The following is a 21,268-nucleotide window of genomic DNA, read 5'->3' as shown; positions in this document are numbered from 1 at the left end:
ACACTTATACACCGCCCAGAGAGCCTTCGGGCTTAGGGCGGTATATAAATTAAATTAAATTAATTAAATAAATAAATAAATACACAGCTAGCCAACACTCCGGCTGTTTAGATAAAGAAGTTCCTTATATGGAGAAGTTAAGCTAACTAGTTGTGGAGTTTTGTTGTTGCTATGTACTACCTCGTACGCGCCCATGCACAGATTCAACGGTTCTTCACTTTCCCATAAGCCTAGAGCTGTTCAGAGTCCTTGTATTTCGCCACTGCACTAACCTATGGCTTATCCACACGGGAGCCTAACTTCGTACTAAAGAAGCTGCTTTTACCATCACAATAGCTTTTCAAGGTCCACACTCCTTGCTCAATGGTAGCTTCCAATCGACTGTTTTCCTTTCACACAAGTAGGCGTTCCTCTGGAAAGATTTAGTATAGATGTTTCCTTGCGGCCTGTCCCGTCCAGAGCCGGAACTACGAAGCTGAGACACGGGTGCAATTAAATCTCATTTTATTAAAGTAATGGATACATCAAAGGCATTGCACTTCATGGAAAAACCTGCACTAAAATCCCTAACTATACTCTAGACATGCTCTGCGGCGTATGAAGGAAGTTGACTCGGCAGCTCCCCACTGTGAGTGGCAAGCTTAAGTAGGGAACGTTTTTGATCGTAATCTCTGACACCTTCGCAAGTCCTGTCTCTGCCCTGTCCGTTTCTTGTGGCGGCGGGAGCAAGGTGCCGGGGGCGTGTCTCTAACGGCTCATCAGAAGACACCTGCTCCTGAGTAACGGGCTTGAGGTCAGGCGGCTGCGTCACGCTGGTGGCATCCTGGGAACTGCTTGGTAAGGGAGGAGTTGGCACTTTCGCTGGAGCTTCCCCCAACAGGTCCTCAGCAGCAACTGGGGGCGACGCACTCTCCTCGGAGATCGTGCCATCCATGGGAACTGGCTGGAATTCAGGCTAGCTTCCCCCCCCCCCCAAGGTCCTGCTCAGACTCAACAACTCCCAAGTCTTCTGTGTCTCCTGGCAGCGGAGGCGCCTGAAACTCATGCCTCCCCCCTTCCTGTCCCTTCTGGGAGAGTTGAGGCTCAACATGGCCCCACTCCCAATTTTACATGCTTACTCCCTATTGCTAATGGAGAGGGGAAGGGTTTTTTTCTGTCAGTTTCATTGTTTCTTGTCAATTGCATGCCTCTCGCCTGGGAGAGTGTTGGAGTGCAATTGAAATATGAAACTGAATACAGGGGGGAGTGAAAGGCAAAGTAGGGAGTAGCTGCGGTAGATTTTGCGAGCGGCAGAGAGAGAGGGAGCGGGCAATGGGGCATAAGAGAGCCCTGTGATGCTTCCTTCTCTGGCTCTCCCTGTCAGGTTCCTACCTGCTCGTGGTTACTGCCTGTCTCTAGGCACCACCAGGGACTCCACCAGTCCGGACCGCTCTCTCTTATGATTTCTCTCCCCGCTCTAGCACAGATCTCAACAGATCCCCCTGCTAGGCAACCACCAGTAACGTCCCAATACTAGTATTCCCAGAGACTCTGAATACTGGTATTGTTATTCTCTTCACCGCTGCCACCATTTGTTACAGTTCCCCTTCAGCCTTGGTCATTACCTTACCCTCCCTTCTGGTCTGTGAAACCCCAGCCAAGGATCAGGCCTTTGGTAAACCAAATTAAGTATTTATTAAAGATAACAAAGCTAACAAGATTAACAAGATTTCTTCTTAAGGCACATAAGCATATGGTTTTACTCAATACTAATCCGAACTCCACCTCCCTCCTTCTTCACGCTCTCCTGGCAAACAACTCTCTCAAACCCCACCAAGCAATCCACTCTTTCTCTTCTCCCCCCTATTCCACAATTTACCACCTCACATTCACCCAGATTTACCTGTCATCCTTTCATTTATACTGTCAGCCATTTTAAACATTCAGCCAATCATCAAGCATTCTATTGCCCATTCACTCCCCCTCCTCTTTCACTACTTACCAAGTATACTCTAAACAACCAGCACTTACCATATATACACTAATATATAGGAACATCACAAGCCCATCCACTAAAAAAAAACATAGAAGCAAAGCGCCTACATGGAGGAGTGCGGTGAAGGTGAGACGGTTTTTCCTTTCCTTTTGCATTATAATTGGACTGGGTTTATATTGATTTAAAGGGGAAAACTGCATTATAGCTTCTGCTTGCCTGCAACGTCATGTGAACCATGAGAATTACAAAGGGATGCAAGTAGCACCAGATACACACTAAATCCCCGTGTGGATGAGCCTCAAGGCTTGAGCCATTGCCCCAGCAATATATCTAAACAGGCAGACTTAAAGAGGAAACTCCCACCAGAGACTTATCTCAGGACTGGGGACACATCAAGGTAAAAAAGAACAAGAGTTCCGCAGCGGAAGGAGATAATGCTCTTTATTGACTACACATTTCTATATGGATATATATGAGCATACATAAATCTAGCCATAGTCAGTAAACTAATAAATCAGAATTAATAATACAACACAAAACCAAAGGTTATTAATATATGCTTTAAGAATTTCACACAATATACTTATACTGTCTAGATCTCTTAACACATAGACTGAAAAAAATGACAATTTAAAACTCACCCATGGGGGCTCAGATAAGCCGACCTAATAAGGTATTTTCCCAGACTCATCAACTGTTTATGATTAAGCTCAGACTTATTGATTTAAGAGCTACACTCTGGCTGTACACCCAGACTTCGGGGGGGGGGGAATGGGTACAGGAACACTTGTCTTTTTAAAAGTACATTTTATTTCAACTCTGAAGGGGCAAAACACTCTTAACTATATAGACTTACATGATGCATACATTATTTAAAAGGGCCTACTACAAGACCTGATGAAGTGCCCGAAGAGGTTGCATACAGAGCGGTGCAATAAAGAGTGCAAGAACAGGCAGTAGCAGATAAGGCCACGGGAACATGCCTTCCCTTTGATAAGAAAGTGTATAAAAGGCCAGGTTTCATAGCACTCATTACCCTTCAGCTCTGCTGGAGTGGGGCATCGAAGAAAGCAAGAGGAACCATTCATCTATTCCATCCATGACATCTGCTCTGCCATCCTCCTAGCACATCACCTCTCCCTTTAAAGAGGAGGGTCCTTCTGAGGCATCTTACCTACACAGGCGCCAGCGCTGGCAAGAAAAACGTGCCCCAACAGCTCCCCTGAGGCAGAGCTCTCGGGTGCATCCCAACAGTCACACTCAGTTTACCTAAGAAGGGTGCTGACCCAACCTTACTTAAGCCGGGTGAGGGGGGGTGCCTAGTTGCAGTAACAATGTCTTAGTGGTGTGTAGTCGTGTCTACCCTACCCTAGTAAAGATGCTGAACCCTATGTAAACTGTAAGCTGATTCATGAAGCCTTCTGAACTGAAATGTTTTCATGAACCTATTCAAGAAAAGCACTGATTGACAGAAGGCCTGAAGGCACAAGGCTTCTTTAGCTCGTCAGTTATCCCCCATACATCTCCTCCACAAGCGCTTCTCTCCCAGGCTGGGAACCTCCGCTCAGTTGGGGGAGGAGCCCATGCAGTTCAGAGAAGCACAGCCACACCTGACAGAGGCAGAGAAAGAGAAGTGGCATCAACAGGGGCTGTGCCTACATTGTGGGAAGGCAGGACACCTTGCAAAGGACTGCCCATCCAAGTCCAAGAAAAACCCCGTGCAAGAAAACTCCGAATCCCCACTCTCATAGAGGTCCATGAGCTGGGATCAACTGTGAGCAAAGGACCTCACCATGTTCCTATCCCATCAAAGCCAGCTTTACATCTACTGCTGCACCTGAGTTACCTTCGGGTCAGACCATCAAAGTACAAGCTATGGTCCAGCAATATTATGGACTTTGGCTTTGCAAAACAGAACAACATCCCCATTCTCAAGAACAGCTGAAGTTGGCAAAAGTAAAATAGCTTGAACCTGAGGGATTGTGGGGAATATCTTGCATTGGTGCCTGGGATACTTTAATCTGGGGGAAATTAGGGCATCTCATACAGTCCAGCTGAAGCTTGTTTTTTTAGGAGGGGAGGCAGCTGTATCTTATCTGTACTGCCTGGTAACAAGGTCAGAAGCTCTGAGTAGCCATAAATGTGTAGGCCTATCCTTGTGGTGAACTTCAGGACCATTCCATCACCCAGAAGTGTCATAATTGGTTAACTGGCCCTGTTGCTGGGCAAATTCCCATAAAAAGAGGGATTATCTTCAGCTAGTTGCCCCATTTCATTTTACTCATGTGATGTTTGCTGGTACATCTAAGCATTCTTCCAGGTCTTTGAGTAGTCTTGCGAAGACTGTAAAATCCCCCTGGAGCTATGGATGAAACTACTTTGTGGTTAAGCAAGCAGGGAGCTGTTGGGAACGTTGTCCCAGGAGGAAGTAGATGACTCTCCTTACAAGACAATGGCTCAGGAGCATTTTGCTTCGAATGCTCAGTTTTGTCATTGCAAATTTGAGAATATTCAAAAGAAACCTAAAGAGAGCATGTTGCTTTTTCATCAAGGCCTATCAAAGCCCTGCATCTGTGGTGGGATGCTGCAGACATTACAACCCTGGAGGAGTTTATGGACTTATTAGCTAGAGAGAAGTTTTATGAGGGACTCCCTGTGGAGCTAGCAGTTATAGTCTGGGACCAGAGACCCAAAACTATTTGGGAAGCCGGCGTGCTTGCTGATAAGCTTCCTGCCCATTGAGAGAGCGGGACAGAGATCAGCCGGCCCCAGTCGTTTTAAGAAGTCAGGGGACTTCAAAGATAGTCAGTAGGAGAAGGTACCAGATGGGAAAGGGACTTCACAAGCTTCTTCTAGTCCCAAGACTGCTTCTATGTACACAATTCAGCCCAGTTAGACAGCATGGTTGAATGCCCAGTTTAGTGAGATGATTCATATGAACCAAATTCTTGGAGAAACTACAGAGATAGTACAACAGAAATATCAAGTGTGGCCAATTCCATAATTCAAAGTCAAGGCAAGCAGTTGGAGGACGCTTTTAAAAATGTAAATGTACTGCCTTCAAGTCGATTCCGACGTATGGCGACCCTATTAACAGGGTTTTCATGAGGCTGAGAGGCAGTGACTGGCCCAAGGTCACCCAGTGAGCATCATGGCTATGTGGGTATTCGAACCCTGGTCTCCCAGGTCCCCAAAATCAGCCAGAAAGAGTTGCTTCCTCAGGACTCCCTGCCTGAGAGGTTCGTTTCCTTAGCAACACTAGCTAGGTGTGAAGAGGCTGAAGAGAAGGGGGGAGATAGCCTAGAGCAGCCTTTCCCAACCAGTGTGCCTCCAGATGTTGTTGGACCACAACTCCCATCAGCCTCAGCCAGCATTGCCAATGGTCAGGAAAGATGGGAACTGTGGTCCAACAACATCTGGAGGCACACTGGTCGGGAAAGGCTGGCCTAGAGGCTGTAAATTCCTGTGCTAATGAATTATTGCCGGGGATGGAAAGAAACTGCTAAAAAATGGAACTGTGAATTCTGCTGAGTTTCAACAAGCTTTGCAAACTGATTCAAGTTTGGTGGAATGTTGCAAGTGGGCTGCTAATGCCCAGCGACTTTGTCAGAATCTGTGAGACCATTTCCATTGGGAAGATGGAGTACTGTATCACGAATTTAGTCCCCAAGGTAATTCAGTAGAGTTTGCCCTCATGAGGCAACTGGTTCTACCCCAAGTCTATAAGGCCTCTGTGTTGCAACTGGCCACGAGCTGGGTTCTGGAGCCCACATGGGGATTAAAAGAACTCTAGCCTGAATCACCAAGTGTTTTTATTGGCCCCTAGTGACAAAAGCTGTACGTGAGTTCTGTGGGACTTGTGATGTGTGTCAGAGAGTTCGGTGCCCAAGAGATCATCCTAAAGCACCCTTACGAGTGTCCCAAATTGTGGCAGAATGTGAAGAGATTTCATGCCCAGAACCTGAGAGTATGTCTGCCTGTTAGCAGGCGAAGGCATGTGGTCCCAAGACACTAAGGGATGTGACTTCGACCAGAAATAGTCAGCTTGGGAGTGAGAGAACAAACTGCCTCCCTGTTGCCATAGCTGTGTTGAAAAAGACCCCTTTATCAAAGACAAATCATGGAATTGTGGAGCACCAAGAAGGTGTTGACCCTGCTATACAGGAGCTGGTAAGAAACGCAATGTTGATAACTTTTGAGGAGTCTCCTGTTGCAAGAATTAAGTTTATGGTTCAGCAAAGCATTTCTGGCATCTGTGCAGGAGAGCTGCTCCAGCAACAAGAAGTGGGAGAATACCAGCCCCTTCTTTATGGACAGGCTGACAGCCTTAGAGAGTGCAGCTCATCCAGACTCTGCTTTGCCAGAAAGGTTAGCATCGGAACTGGGTTTGTACCGTGAGATTGTATCATCTGTGGCTAAGAGGGGGGGGGGAGGAAGGAAGCTTAAACCCCCTGGGGAAGACTGTGTCAGACTTGGAAGAGTCTCAGAACTATCCTGAATGTGACACCCAGAGTCAGAGTTTGGACAAGGTTGATTGCTCTGATCCTGTGCCACAACTTGCAAGACTTGTGCCTGGTGACCTACTTGCCCTAGACCTGAGTGATAGTGCGGCCGAGTATTCTGTTGCACAGACCCTGGGGAAGGCTGTTCTTCCTAGCCTGAGGCAAGGGTTGTCTGTGGTTCAACTCCTTAGCCACGTTAGGAATGAGAGCCTGGTCCTAGTTTCATCTGAACATGCAACCACTCTCCCAACCGAGATTGTCTTTTTCTACTGAGATACTTTGGCAAGATCCTTTGAAGTCTGTCCCGGACGTGACATCGGCACTGTATTTCTTTCAATCTGATGTATGTAACAGACCTTGTGTTCCTCAGAAACTGAACCATGTGATGTCTTATGACTCTAATGCTACTGTTGGGGGGGGGGTAATCCAATGTTGATGTCATTTGCAATTCTGATTATAAATCTGAACTGCTAACTTCTTCTGTCATTCCTAAGGTTAATTTCATTGGAGGAGGCAGGAAAGACAAACTTCTGCACAGAACTTTCTGCAGATTCCAAATGCTGTTGCTCTTGATATTTTGCAACCCAGTGCTTTAGAAGCAGGGTTGAAAGCTGTTTTGTCATCAAGGAAACTGAACAAAGGGAATCCTGATGCTTATTTAAGGGAAAAGATTCTATTTACTTGGTACTGCCTGGTACCAAAGTCAGAAGGCCTGAGTAGCTGCAAATTAGTAGGCATGCCCTTGTGGTGAATGTCTGGACTATTCCATCATCCAGAGGTGTCATGAATGGCTAATTGGCCCTCACTGTTTCTGAGCATATTCTCATAAAAAGAGGGGTTATTCTTCAGCAAGGTGCCCCGTGTGATGTTTGCTGGTATAAGGAGCCAAGGGGACAGGCTCTTATACTTTCCTGTTTGTGACTATTTGGCTTAGGCTAGGTAAGCTTTGTTATTTTGTCTCTCTATTGAACCTTCTCACTGTATTTTTGCATGGGTGTTGCTCATGCCTCTGTTAAAGAGTATTTGGCTTAAAGGAATTGTATGCTGCTCTTCTTATACGCACTTATATTTTAATTAATAAATTACCTTCTACTAACAGGTGTGTGTCACTTGGAAACCAGTGGCTCTGAATCCAGCACCGATTGCCGAGTTTGCTTGGCTTGAGGCTCCAGAGCAGTGAGTATAACATTTGGCTCTTTTTCTTGGGAATCTCTGCCAGGCGACACTCTGGGTTTCCCCTTGACTCAGAGTGAGACCAAGTTAAGGGTTAGCGGCAGTCTACCTACCTTACAGGGTTGGTTTTACTCAGCCCTGGTAAGGGAGGCATGGGATGTACCTGGCTGGGTTCAATTGCCCAGGGATCGGGAGTTGACCCTGGCATTTTTGACAAGCATCACCTTGCTGGAGGCACATTTAGCTGTAGAGACCACTAATGGATGGCCCCTAACTTCAGGGGCAGTCATGCAGGCCACTGTGAGACTGACAGTGGAGCTGCCTTAGCATTGTAAACACGGTCTTTCTACCTTGCCATCTTACCTAGCTTCCTGGTGGTTCTGAGGATGACTGGTTGACACAACACAATCCTACGATGTCATGGGATGAAGCCTTTGTGATGTTACAGTCTGACTAGTGCAAATGGCATTGCCAGCCAGTTGGGACAGCAGCAGTGGTGGCAGCAATCACCATGCCTCCTTCTAGGCCAACTCCCCTACCCTATATGTACCAGGACTTTTGTGATGTGTTTTGACAAGAAAGAGGCTCACCGGCTGCCCCCCCCCCGACCTTATGACTGTGCCATACACTTACTCCCGGAGACTCAGATCCCTTCTGGCTGCATCTACTCACTGTCTGAGCCAGAGCTTGCTGCTGAAAGGGACTTCCTTGACATCAGCTTGAAGCAGGGGTTCATTTGCCCCTCTAAATCCTTGGCCAGGGCCCCCTACTTTTCGTCAAGAAAAGGGAGCTGAATAAGATCACCAGCCCCAGCAGCAACCCTCCCCATTATAAACGAGATGCTGGAGCATCTGTGAACGGCAAAAATATACACCAAGTTAGACCTGCGTAGGGCTTACAATGTCATCAGAATCCGGCAGAATCCGGGAAAGGGATGAGTGGAAAACTGCTTTCAAGACTCACTATGGCCACTTCGAATAACTGGTTGTGCCCTTCGGATTATTGAATATTCTGGCTGTCCTCCAACATTTTATGAATGACGTCTTTCGAGACGATCTGGATTGCTTTGTGATCGTTTACTTGGATGACATCCTTATTTACTCAGACTTCCTAGAACAGCATGAGGCACATATGAGAGCAGTATTGCAGAGGCTGAGAGAGCAACCCCTGCATGCTAAGCTGGAGAAGTGTGGGTTGGACTCTGGACTTTTTAGGCTATGGTGTTACCCCAGCCGGGGTGGAGATGGACCTGGGTAAGGTGCGTAGTGTGCACTTGGCACACACACCCCAATACCAAAAGGACTTAGAACACTTCTTCAGATTCACCAGTTACTAGAGATGATTTATCACTTCCTTCTCCAACATGACTACCCCTTTAACAGACTATCTTAGATTTGGACCTTTTCAGTGGACAACACTAAGGCTTTTGAGCAACTTAAAATGTTGTTTTCCTCTGAACCAATATTACAACATGCTGACCCCCACCGACCTTTTGTGGTGGAGACCGATGCCTCAGATGTAGCAATTGGGGCAGAGTTGATACAACCCTCCAAAAAGCGAGGGACCTACACCCCAGTGCATATTTCTCCCATACACTGACTGAGCAAAATTAAACTGTATGGGAGAAGGAAATGCTAGCCATCTGAGACACTTTTGAAACATGGCAATATCCCCCAAAAGGGGCATGGAACATTGTGGATATTCACACAGATCACCGGAAGCTTGAGAGCCTCTAAATGGCCCACAAACTGAACCAGCGGCAAATGCATTGGTCCCAATTTTTCGCCAGGTTCCACTTTCACATCACCTATGTCCCTCATGCACAAAACCATAGGGCTGATGCATTTCTCGTAAGCCAGAACATGATGATGCTCCAGCATGAACCACCCCACCTCATATCATACCATTTGATAAGACTGTGGCAGCCACCTGTGCCAACTCCAAGATCAAAGAGCTGTAAGCTGCCCAGGTGCAGGATCCATTTGTTCAAGAACGGGTATGAGAGTTACAAGAGTGCACTCAAGACCGGGACCCTGGCTTCTCCAACACAGGGGGATTGCTCTGCCACTACTAGGCTTAGTACGTGCCCCCCCCCAAGGAGTTTAGGGCCAAGGTTCTATTACAGTGTCATGATACCCCCACTGCAAGAATATTGGTGGCCCACAATAAAGCATGATGTAGAAATGTACGTGCAATCCTTCTCAACTTGCATGACAGTTTCCGTACATTGGCCCACCTAAATTCCTTCAGTCTTCTAGGTCAAAGATTTAAAGTGAGTTTCACACTGAAGTTCTTTCCACATTCCATGCATTTCAATGGCTTCTTCCCTGTGTGTGGGCCTGTCATTTCTAGTAAGGCTACTGCTTACGCTGGAACTCAGTCCACAGTCAATGCATTTAAATTGTTTCTCTCCTGCGTGGGTTCTTTATTGTGAAATAAGGCTACTGCTCCCACTGAAGCTCTTTCCACATTCCATGCATTTAAATGGTTTCTCCCGTGTGTGTTCTATGATGTGAAGTAAGGCTACGGCTTACACTGAAGCTCTTTCCACACTCCATACATTTAAATGGTTTCTCTCCTGTGGAGGTTCTTTGATGTACAGTAAGTGCACCTCTCTGGCTGAAGCTCTTTCCACACTCCATACATTTAAATGGTTTCTCTCCTGTGGGGGTTCTTTGATGTGAAGTAAATGAACTGCTCCCCCTGAAGCTCTTTCCACATTCCATGCATTTAAATGGTTTCTCCCAATGTGGGTTGTTTGATGAACAGTAAGTTGACCTCTCCGGCTGAAGCTCTTTCCACATTCCATGCACTTAAATGGTTTCTCCCTTGTGTGGGTTCTTTGATGTGAATGAAGGCTACTGCTGCCACTGAAGCTCTTTCCACATTCTGTGCATTTAAAGGGTTTCTCCCCTGTGTGTGTTCTTTGGTGTAAAGTCAGGGTGCTGCACTGGCTGAAGCTCTTTCCACACACCATGCATTTAAATGGTTTCTCCCCTGTGTGGGTTCTTTGATGTGAAGTAAGATGATGCTTTATACTGAAGCTTTTTCCACACTCCATACATTTAAATGGTTTCTCCTCTGTGTGGGTTTTTTGATGTGAAGTAAGTGCACTGCTCCAGCTAAAGCTCTTTCCACATTCTGTGCATTTAAATGGTTTCTCCCCAGTGTGAATTCTTTGATGTAAAGTCAGGCTATTGCTATGGCTCAAGGTCTTTCCACACACCATGCATTTAAATGGTTTCTCCCCTGTGTGGGTTCTTTGATGTGAAGTAAGATGATGCTTCATACTGAAGCTCTTTCCACACTCCATGCATTTAAATGGTTTCTCCCCTGCGTGAGTTCTTTTATGTTCAGTAAGTGAAATGCTGTGCCTGAAGCTCTTTCCACATTCCATGCACATAAATGGTTTCTCTGTGTGGGTTCTTTGATGTGAAGTAAGTGAACTACTCTCCCTGAAGCTCTTTCCACATGCTAAGCATTTAAATGGTTTCTCCCCTGTGTGGGTCCTTTGATGCGAAGTAAGGGAACTGCTTTCCCTGAAACTCTTCCCACACTCCATGCATTTATACGGTTTCTCTCCTGTATGGGTTCTCTGATGTACAGTAAGTTGACCTCTCTGGATGAAACTCTTTCCACATTCCATGCACTTAAATGGTCTTTCCCCTGTGTGAGTTCTTTGATGTGAATTAAGGCTACTGCTGAAACTGAAGCTCTTTCCACATTCCATGCAGTTAAATGGTTTCTCCCCAGTGTGAATTCTTTGATGTAAAGTCAGGCTACTGCTATGGCTGAAAGTCTTTACACATACGATACATTTAAATGGTTTCTCCCCTGTGTGGGTTCTTTGATGTGAAGCAAGGTAATTTTTCATACTGAAGCTTTTTCCACACTCCATACATTTAAATGGTTTCTCCTCTGTGTGGGTTCTTCGATGTGAAACAAGTGCATTGCTCCAGCAGAAGCTCTTTCCACACTCCATGCATTTAAATGGTTTCTCCCCAGTGTGGGCTCTTTGATGTGAAGTAAGTGAACTGCTTTCCCTGAAGCTCTTTCCACACTCCATGCATTTATATGGTTTCTCCCCAGTGTGGGTTCTTTCATGTACAGTAAGTTTACTTCTCTGGATGAAGCTTTTCCCACATTCCATGCACTTGAATGGTTTCTCGCCTATGTGGGTTCTTTGATGTGAGTTAAGACTACTGCTGCCAGTGAAGGTCTTTCCACATTCCATGCACTTAAATGGTTTCTCCCCTGTGTGGGTTCTTTGATGTGAAGTAAGTGAAATGCTCTGCCTGAAGCTCTTTCCACATTCTGTGCACTTAAATGGTTTCTCCCCTGTGTGAGTTCTTTGATGTACAGTAAGTTGACCTCTCTGGCTGAAGCTCTTTCCACAAGCTATGCATTTAAATGGTTTCTCCCCTGTGTGGGTTCTTTGATGTGAAGTAAGTGAAATGCTCTGTCTGAAGCTCTTTCCACATTCTGTGCACTTAAATGGTTTCTCCCCTGTGTGTGTTCGTTGATGTAAAGTAAGCTCATAACTCCCTCTGAAACTCTTTCCGCACTCCATGCATTTAAATGGTTTCTCCCCTGTATGGGTTCTTTTATGTACAGTAAGTGAACTGCTCTTCCTGAAGCTCTTTCCACAAGCTATGCATTTAAATGGTTTCTCCCCTGTGTGGGTTCTTTGATGTACAGTAAGTGAACTGCTGTGTCTGAAGCTCTTTCCACACACTATGCATTTATATAGTTTCTCTCCCGTGTGGGTTCTTTGATGTACAGTAAGTGTAATACTGTGGCTGAAGCTATTTTCACATTCCATGTCATTAAATAGTTCCGCATAATTTTCATTGTTCTGCCCATCACCTGCTGAGGAGGAGCAAGGAGAAAAGAAATACGTGTTGGAGTTTCAAGCCAAAAACATAGGATCTCATCACAGATCAACCCCAATTAGCTGTTTCTCAGATTTTTACATCTCCAAAATTCTCATTTCTCCTTGTATGCCCAGCTGCAACAGAAGTTACCTTAATATTCTAAAGTATTACATGACAGCATGAATTCCTTTCTGCTCCACATTCCACTTGATGTTACTAAGCCCAGATGTGTGTGGTTTTTCCTCCCACTGCAACAGCAGTATACATTTCTAAAATAATATGCAACATGAAGCGGGGTGAGGGGGAAGAGAAGGGCAGCAAGGCTGCCGAAGAGGCAAACTGGGCACTGCTCACTGCTTATTGGTTCCCATGAATTTGATGGCAGTCAAGAGTGGTGGTCAGACAGAAATACAGAAACACAGGAAGTTGCCCGATACTGAATCAGACTGTAAGTACCTGTAACTCAGGTACTGTAACACGGGCTGGTAGCTGCTCTGCAGGGTTCAGATGAGGACTCTTCTGAGATCTACCTGAAGATTCCAACGATTAAACGTAGGAACTTCTTCACATAACTTATGTACTCAATCATTGAGCTAGAAATGGCCCAAGACCAATATTACATGAGTTTGCAATGATGCTCTGAACTGTCAGGGGAATACCTCAACAGTTAACACACAGCGGGATACATATTTCATTGGCAACTTCTGGATTTAGCCACAGGTATTGCATCATAGTGTTCCCAGTATAACTGTTCCCAAATTATTTTTAAAATCCATACTTGCTGGTCTCTCCGCTTCATCACAGCCCCATCCAATTGGATCTTGTCCTTCCAGGCAAGAGATGAAATCCAGTTTTGAAATTTCTTTCCAAGAAACAGACAAGCTAGTTACTTGTGAACCTAAATTCCCAGATATTTCATGTCCACCCATTGCTATGGCCCCCTCCCAAAAGCAAAGGAAGGCAAGTTCTTAGATCTCCTGATGATAAATAGGACAAGGTATGTGGATCCAATTGGCACTTGTGAACAGGCAACTACTCGTACAGCTCCATTTAGTGGCACTAAGGAATCCAATCCAGCTACTGTAATTAGGGGATGTTCTCAGGATATGGAAACTTCAACCTGGAGGCCACCTCTCCTCTTTATAAGAACAGCCCTGCTGGATCAGATCAAAAGCCCATCTAGTCCAGCATCCTCACAGTGCCTGAGTGGAAGCATTCTCTTAGAAGTCCACAGGGAGGCCATAAAGGTACCACCCCTTTCCAGCTGCTCTCCCCGATTGAGAGGTAGCAAATATCTAAAAGGTTTTCAAATAAATAAAGAAATCAAGGAAGCACCCAAAAGAGCAATTGCTGTAGTAATGGGTGAATTCTACTACCCTCACCTAGACAGGGTACATTTGTGTTCCACTCACAAGAAATTGGTAAAATCTCTAGAGACCCTAAATGACTGTGTCCTAGAATGGTTAGTCATGGAACCAACCAGAGGGATGGTGACCCTGGACTTAATCAGAAGTGACACACAGGACCTTGTGCGAGATGTAAATGTTGTCAAACCAACTGGAAGCAGTAACCATGGTGATATTAAACTTTCCTGTAAATGGCCAATTGTCAAGAAAATCAAACAGGGTCACATTTGATTTCAAAAGAGGGAACTTTCCAAAAATGAAGGGATTGGTAAAAAGAAAGTTGAAAGGGAAAGTCAAGAGGATGAAGTAATTCCAAAATGTTTGGGAGTTGTTTAAAATCACAATATCAGAAGCTCAACTGGAGTGTATCCTGCAGATGAGGAAAGGTACCATCAGGGCCAAGAGGATGCCAGCGTGGCTAACAATCAGAGTCAAAGGGTCTATTAGAGGCAAGAAGGCTTCCTTCAAAAAATGGAACACTTGTCCGAATGAGGAGAATAAAAAGGAACACAAACCCTGGCAAAAGAAATGCAAGCAGACAAAATGAGATGCTAAAGAAGAATATGAGGATATTGCTAAAAACATAAAGACCAACAAGAAAAATAGTTAAATACATCAGTAACCAAAGGGAATCGTGGAAATAGCAGGCTGGTTATTTTAATGCTTGTCCTGGTAAAACTGGTGGAAAGTAACTGTTAAAGATAGAATCGCCAAGTGTATGGAAGAACATGGCTCGCTGTAGTTTCAGCATAGTTTCTGCAAGGGAAAAATCCTATCTGACTTCTTTGAAACAAGCACATAGATAGAGGTGATCCAGTGGACACAGGGTACTTGGAATTTTCAAAGTTTCTGATGAAGTATCTCACCAAAGATTCATGAGTAAGCTTAGCAATCATGGAATAAGGGGAGCAGTCCTCTTCTAGATCAGCAAAAGCGGCCTTTCAGGTAGCCTCCCCCCTCATTTAAACACCACTCTTTTAAAGGAGGGAGGAGGCTGCTTCAAAGAGGCTTTGCACCTTTAAGACAGTCACTGTGCTCCCAGTGGGTCAACTGTTGTGTTCACGTCCTGCTTGCACACTTCTCATAGTCCTCTGGTTGGCCACTGTGAGGACTAGATGCTCCACTTGATGGGACATCCTTGTGTTCGTACAGACATCTAAGATTTCCTCCAGGAGAACTCACAATCTAATGGGTTAATCTACCATGAGTGATATCAAACAGGAACTGACAAATCCTTCAATTCCCAAAAAGGGCCCTACAACACAACTAAGCATCTACCTGCTGTGGCCTCCTCTTCTTTGGGACCATGCATCACCAGATCTTGTCCTTCTTCCCAACAGGAATTGAGGTCCAATACTTTCAAGGAAATGGACAAAGCTAGTTATTTTTGACCCAAAGTATTCAGCCATTCCAAACAGAGTTGTTCAAAGGGAAGAAGAGGTATAATTTTGACTGTGTAACTCCTGCACCTGATAAATAGAATAGGTCCCGAGGTACCCAGCAGGATCAGTCTGGGACTTGTGAACATGCACTCACTGGGCTTAAAGCTCAGTTTGAAAGGTCTGTTGGGGATGACACTGCGGAACTTTGCAAAGCCAGGTGTTTTGTTTTGGCCCTTTAATTTTATACACCAACAGCCAAAATCACCCTGAGAGCTGTCCCTCCTCTTCCCCCAATTAGCAAGCCAGTAGTGCATGTCAAATCGGTAATTCTGGGGAAATCTTTTTCATGGCAATTAAGATCTAAGCTGCTGCAACATGTTTACGTAGCCACAAATGCTCCAATCAACACCATCAGCTTTTTGGAGTCTTGGTATGAAAAAAAATCAGTCGCAGCACTAGAAATATGTATATGTTTGTGGTGAGTGCGTGCATGTGCGTATGTATATATAATATATATATGGATAGAAGAGGAGACATAGAGGAAGCAAAGTACGTAAGGAAAAACTTACATGTTAGATTTCTGAAAGAGAAAAAATGGCACATTTCATATGAATGCTCCCATCTTAAACAGTGGAGCAGTTTCAGAGGAACCAGCAACAGCCAAGGCAGCAGGAACTGCCCCATCTCCCATCCTTGCAGGGGATCTTTGCAATGTCTGCTGCCCCTACTCCCATCAATAACAACAGCGGATGCCAGTTCACAGCCACCTGAACCGTGATTTCTGCAAGGTTGGACAGTATTACTTCAAGAGCAACTCAAATGTGGCACCTTTCTGAGAATAGCTGATGGACTGAAGATGGAGGGATCCCTGAGTGGGAGTCACGGAAGGAAGGTGCTGTAGGGTGGGAGACTGGGGTGAAGATTTCCCGGTGGCAGCTGAGAGAGTCAGCCAGGAAGTGCAGTGGGGAAGATCATAGACACAGAAGCAACTGAGGAAATGGCGGTAGTTTAGCTCTTTTATCCTGCACACATAATTTTTCACACATAACACATGGACACTAAATGATATCCTGCAACACACTCACATGCACATACATTGCTGCTGCTATTCAGGAAGTAAAGAATAATGATATTGTGTAATAATATCTGTGTAATAATATGATGTAATCAACTATTATTAATTGATCATTTTGCTGTCTTTTTCAGCTCTGCTATTAGCTGATTATTTTTTCATTTTCTCCCGCAGGCATGCCTTGCAGTGCAGGATTCAATGGTAGAAATATCAAATTCACACCTTTCACATTTATCAGGCAAGAAAACAAAGAGTGCCCTTACCCAGTGAGGCCACCATCCTGTAATTGTCCTCCATGACTTCCCTATGCAGAGCTCTTTGCTCAAGATCCAGCAGAGCCCACTCCTCCTCGGTGAAATATACAGCCACCTCCTCAAAGGTCAAGAGAGCCTGGAAGAAGAAGAGGAAAATGCAGTATCTCCAACATGCTCCATTCTCCCAGTCTGAAAGGGGACGGGGCCACAGGGCAGTTGCAGGAGGGCTTTTGTTAATGTATCAGCCCCTATAACTAGGTCACTTTGAGATCTTGCAGTGAAGGTGCCAACTTGGATGGCTTTAAAAGATTAGGCAAGTTTATGGAGGATGAGGCTATCAATGGCTACTAGCCACGATGGCAATGTTCTACCTCTGAATACCAGTTGCTGGGAATCACAAGAGGGGAGAGTGCTGTTGCTCTCGGGTCCTGATTCCTCAGGGGCTTCCCGTAGGCACCTGGTCGGCCACTGTGAGAACAAGATGCTGGACTAGGTGGGCCTTTGGCTGGTCCAGCTTCGGGGCTCTTCTTAGACAGCGTTAAAAGTAGAGGCAAAAAGGAAGATTCTCTCCCTGCCACCCAACCCAGAGAGAGGCACCTGGGCTGTCCTCTCTGTCTCTCACCCAGTGATCTTTCCCTTACCTGAGGCAGCCACCCAGCACCTCTTCCCACTCTTCTCCAAGGAAGAGACGATCCGGATGGTGCATCTGAGGCCATTGGGCTGCCTGTGGGGGAAATGGAGGAGGAGACGTCAACTAGGCCACCTCTGGGACTGTCATAGCTTTTGCCACAATATGGAACAGCTCTGAAGAGCCTGCAGGGGAGATACAGGGCATGGGAGGAATCTCCTCCTTTATAAAGGTGAAGGGTATAAATATTATAAGCGTCCCAAAGGCTGTGCGGAGAGATAAAGGCCATAATCAAATATGAGGCATGTCACTTTCCTTGGCTCTTCCCTTCATGCTCAGTTTGCTTCCGGATGCCTGTCCTAAAAACTTTTAGCCAATAAGTCTCTTTCAGACCCTTCCTCAGTTTCTTTTGTCCATGCCTGTGGGCGGGGAGGGGGTCTCGCCTCCTCTGCCACCTCCAATCAACCCACTCGGTTCCCTCCCGCCCCAATATCTCATCTCCCCTCTGGAGGTTTTCCTGCCTGCCCACCACAGAGTCTCTCCTCCACCTTCTCAGCTGTTTCAGGCTGTGTTATTGGACCCTCTTCATGTCTCATGCATATTTTTGTGTGCACCCCTTTCTCCAAGCGGTGAGGGACTTCCAGAGACTCCACTGCTTACCCAGGATTTGATTTCCCTGGAGTGAAGGTCAGCAGAGACTGTGCTATTTTTAGCATATGTGGTTTTATTTACACAAATATACGACCTGAGCGTAAGATGGAGGGCTTCTCAGCATTAACAATCCAACAGATCTTGGCTCCCCATCAGGTTCCTAGAGGAGTCCCCCAAAGCCATAGCTTTGGGACTAAACACAGAAAGCAGGCCTCTCTTTGTATCTTTCCAGATTCACCTCAACCTAACTCTAACACAGACCACTTCTTAGCTCTAGGATGAGGTGGCCTCCACCCAGGGGAGGGGGGCACAAGGACCTCTCTATTGAAAGTGTTCCTATGGCAACACATTGCTTTGCTGGCCGAATCTTTACACATGCTGATGGGGACCACTTGACAAACTTGGTAGGACCCATTAGCTTCTGAAATGAACTAGTTTGACTATTATTGCAGGTTTCTTTGCTGTACAGATTCCAAGTCAGAGGCTGGAAAGGAGACCCAAAGACATAATTCTTTCCAAACCCCATAGTAATATTACACTGTCATTAAAAACTTAACCCTTTTGTGCATATCAATCAAATATCAGGTCCCTGACAGTTGGCAGTCAGGACGCTATTGCAAGGTAGGAGTGGATGAGGTCAATGGCTCCATCTTGGAGCTTCCCAGGGATGGGGAAGCCCTGACTCCTTTCAGCGGAAATATGGGGAGAGGAATACTGAGCTGCATACAGTCCAGTCCAGCCCACTGGGCAATGAAAACATTTGAACTGCTGGCCACATACAACTCCCATCATCAATAGCCATTGGCCATGCTGGCTGGGGCTGCAGTCCAGCAACAACTGGAGGGCAACAAGTTGCAGAACGCGGTTCAGAGTTCAGCAGGGGATGTGCGTGGTACAAAACAGCATTCTTGCCAACCTTATAGGGTTGAAGTTGGGCAGATTAAGATAAGAAGTTCAAGTGTATATTTAGCACCATTTTAAATTATGTTTTAAAATTGTTCCCGACAGTGGGAAATATAATTTGACTCCCCCCCCCCACTTTGTCTTCATAGCAACACTGTCACTGGGCCGAGGTCACCAACTGAATTTCACTCCTGAGTGGGGATCTGAATCTGGGTCCTTCAGGACATAGTTCAGTATTAAATTGTAAGTAATTCTAATAATAAGACACACACATGCTTACAGAGATGTCCAATATGTCCAATATTTAGAGTGGGAGATAAAGTTATCCACTTTTAACCTCACAACAGTCCAGTGAGGTAGGTTGGGCTTAAAAATAGTCACTGGCCCAAGGTGACCCAGAGAGCTGCATACGGAGGTTTCATTCTGGGTGTCCCTGGGAGAGATGGGGGGGGGGGACGATGACTTTTTATCCTGATTTCCCCCCTAAGTCTTCACATCTCTACTCCTTGGTCCAAGTGCAGTACTCTGCACCCTCTTCCAGTGCTCCAGTGAGTTTGTGTACAGACAAACTTTCTGACTTTGGCATGGCTAAAATGCAGCCCACTGTAAGCATCACACCCTTCGCTTCACCCACTTTTGCCTCTGGCCCTGCCCGGCACTGCAAAGTGGCCCCTGGAAGGCTGCTCATGAAGGAGTGTGGCCCTCAGTCTAGAGAAAGCTCTCTCCCACCTGCACTAACCACTGCATTACGTCCAGCCTTTCACCCGGGCCTACCTCACAGTGTTGTTGCAAGCATTGCCCACTAGGCATTGTACCGTGGACCCTCTGTAGAATCTGGAGGCCCTCTCACCAATGCAGGTGTTCCCAAGGCAAGGGGTGAAGCCGGGCAGGAGGGAGGCGGGCAGCACCAACAGAGGAAGACCCACATCTGGGTCCTTGGGTGCCAGCCTACGCTGGGTCCATGGCACCCCCCTCTGCTCCCAGCCCCCCTGGGCCCCCATCAACCCCCTTCAGACTGTGCAGACCCACAGCACCTGCCCGCTCCACCTACCTCTCTTCTGAAAGGCCTGTGCGCTATGCACGCAGGCTGCTACCATCAACTAAATGGCAGTGGCGGCTTCTCTAAGGGGCTGATGGCCCCACTGCCATCTTGGTTGATGGCATGCATGCATGCTACACTACTTGCACGCACATGCCTACCATCAACAAGCTCCTAAGAGAAGCCTCTGCCGCCACCTTGGTGGATGGCAGCTGTCCACACAGCATACAGGGCATTCACAGAAAAAGAGGAGAGGTAGATGGAGCAGGTAGGCGCCATGGGCCCACTGTCTGAGGGGGAGACTGGGAGGTCTCTTTCTGTGATCTGTGGAAGTGTTGGGAGTCAACCCTGCCAAGGATCACAGACTGGCAGCGCTACCCCACCTTAAGGAGGGGCCCCTCTGGGCCAAAGGGGCACTTGGCCAGGGCCCAATCTGGCCACCCTCTGGTGCCGGCCCTGCACACGCACGCGCATGTGCGCACACACACACACACTTGCAGAGATATCCACTATGTCCAGAATATAGAGTGGGAGATAAAGGTATCCACCTTTAACCTCACAACAATAATGTGAGGTTTTGTTGTTATATGCCTTCAACTCAGTCATGACTTATGGCAACTCTATGAATCAGCGCCCTCCAATAGCATCTGTTATAAACCACCCTGTTCAGATCTTGTAAGTTCAGGTCTGTGGCTTCCTTTATGGAATCAATTAACCTCTTGTTTGGTCTTCCACTTTTTCTACTCCCTTCTGTATTTCCCAGCATTATTGTCTTTTCTAGTGAATCATGTCTTCTCATTGTGTGTCTAAAGTATGATCACCTCAGTTTCATCATTTTAGCTTCTCGTGATAGTTCTGGTTTAATTTGTTCTAACACCCAATTATTTGTCTTTTTCATGGCCCATGGTATCCGCAAAGCTCTCCTCCAACACATTTCAAATGAGTTGATTTTTCTCTTATCCGCCTTTTTCACTGTCCAACTTTCACATCCATACATAGAGATCGGGAATACCATGGTCTGAATGATCCTGACTTTAGTGGTCAGTGATACATCTTTGCATTTGAGGAGCTTTTCTAGTTCTCTCATAGCTGCCCTCCCCAGTCCTAGCCTTCTTCTGATTTCTGGACTATTGTCTCCACTTTGGTTAATGACTGTGCCGAGGTATTGACAATCCTTGACAAGTTCAATGTCCTCATTGTCAACTGTAAAGTTGAATAAATCTTCTGTTGTCATTACTTTAGCCTTCTTGACGTTCAGCTGTAGTCCTGCTTTTGTGCTTTCCTCTTTAACTTTCTTTTTTTTTTTTCAATTAATTTTTATTCCAATTTTCAAAACCAAAACAATACAAAAAGAAAACAACACAAATCAATAACTAGTACAATGCAAAAAGAAATATATATATATATAT

The 21,268-nt window shown here is 45.9% G+C and overlaps 1 protein-coding gene across 1 annotated transcript in view; it reads right to left on the bottom strand.

The window, feature by feature from the left end:
- LOC133378935 (zinc finger protein 91-like) overlaps positions 1–21,268 on the bottom strand; it is a 50,789-nt gene that overhangs the window by 16,892 nt on the left and 12,629 nt on the right. Inside the window, exons 5-9 of the mRNA XM_061613548.1 lie at positions 17,280–17,362; positions 16,648–16,774; positions 15,209–15,286; positions 13,303–13,386; positions 10,190–12,519 (exon numbers count right to left, since the gene is read on the bottom strand). Of these exons, the coding sequence (XP_061469532.1) occupies positions 10,190–12,519; positions 13,303–13,386; positions 15,209–15,286; positions 16,648–16,774; positions 17,280–17,362 (2,702 nt within the window). The remainder of the gene's footprint in view (positions 1–10,189; positions 12,520–13,302; positions 13,387–15,208; positions 15,287–16,647; positions 16,775–17,279; positions 17,363–21,268) is intronic.

This window comes from Rhineura floridana, chromosome 3 (assembly GCF_030035675.1).
Source record: "Rhineura floridana isolate rRhiFlo1 chromosome 3, rRhiFlo1.hap2, whole genome shotgun sequence".
In the NCBI taxonomy this organism is placed as follows: domain Eukaryota; kingdom Metazoa; phylum Chordata; class Lepidosauria; order Squamata; family Rhineuridae; genus Rhineura; species Rhineura floridana.
This window is presented reverse-complemented; position numbering and strand designations above follow the sequence as displayed.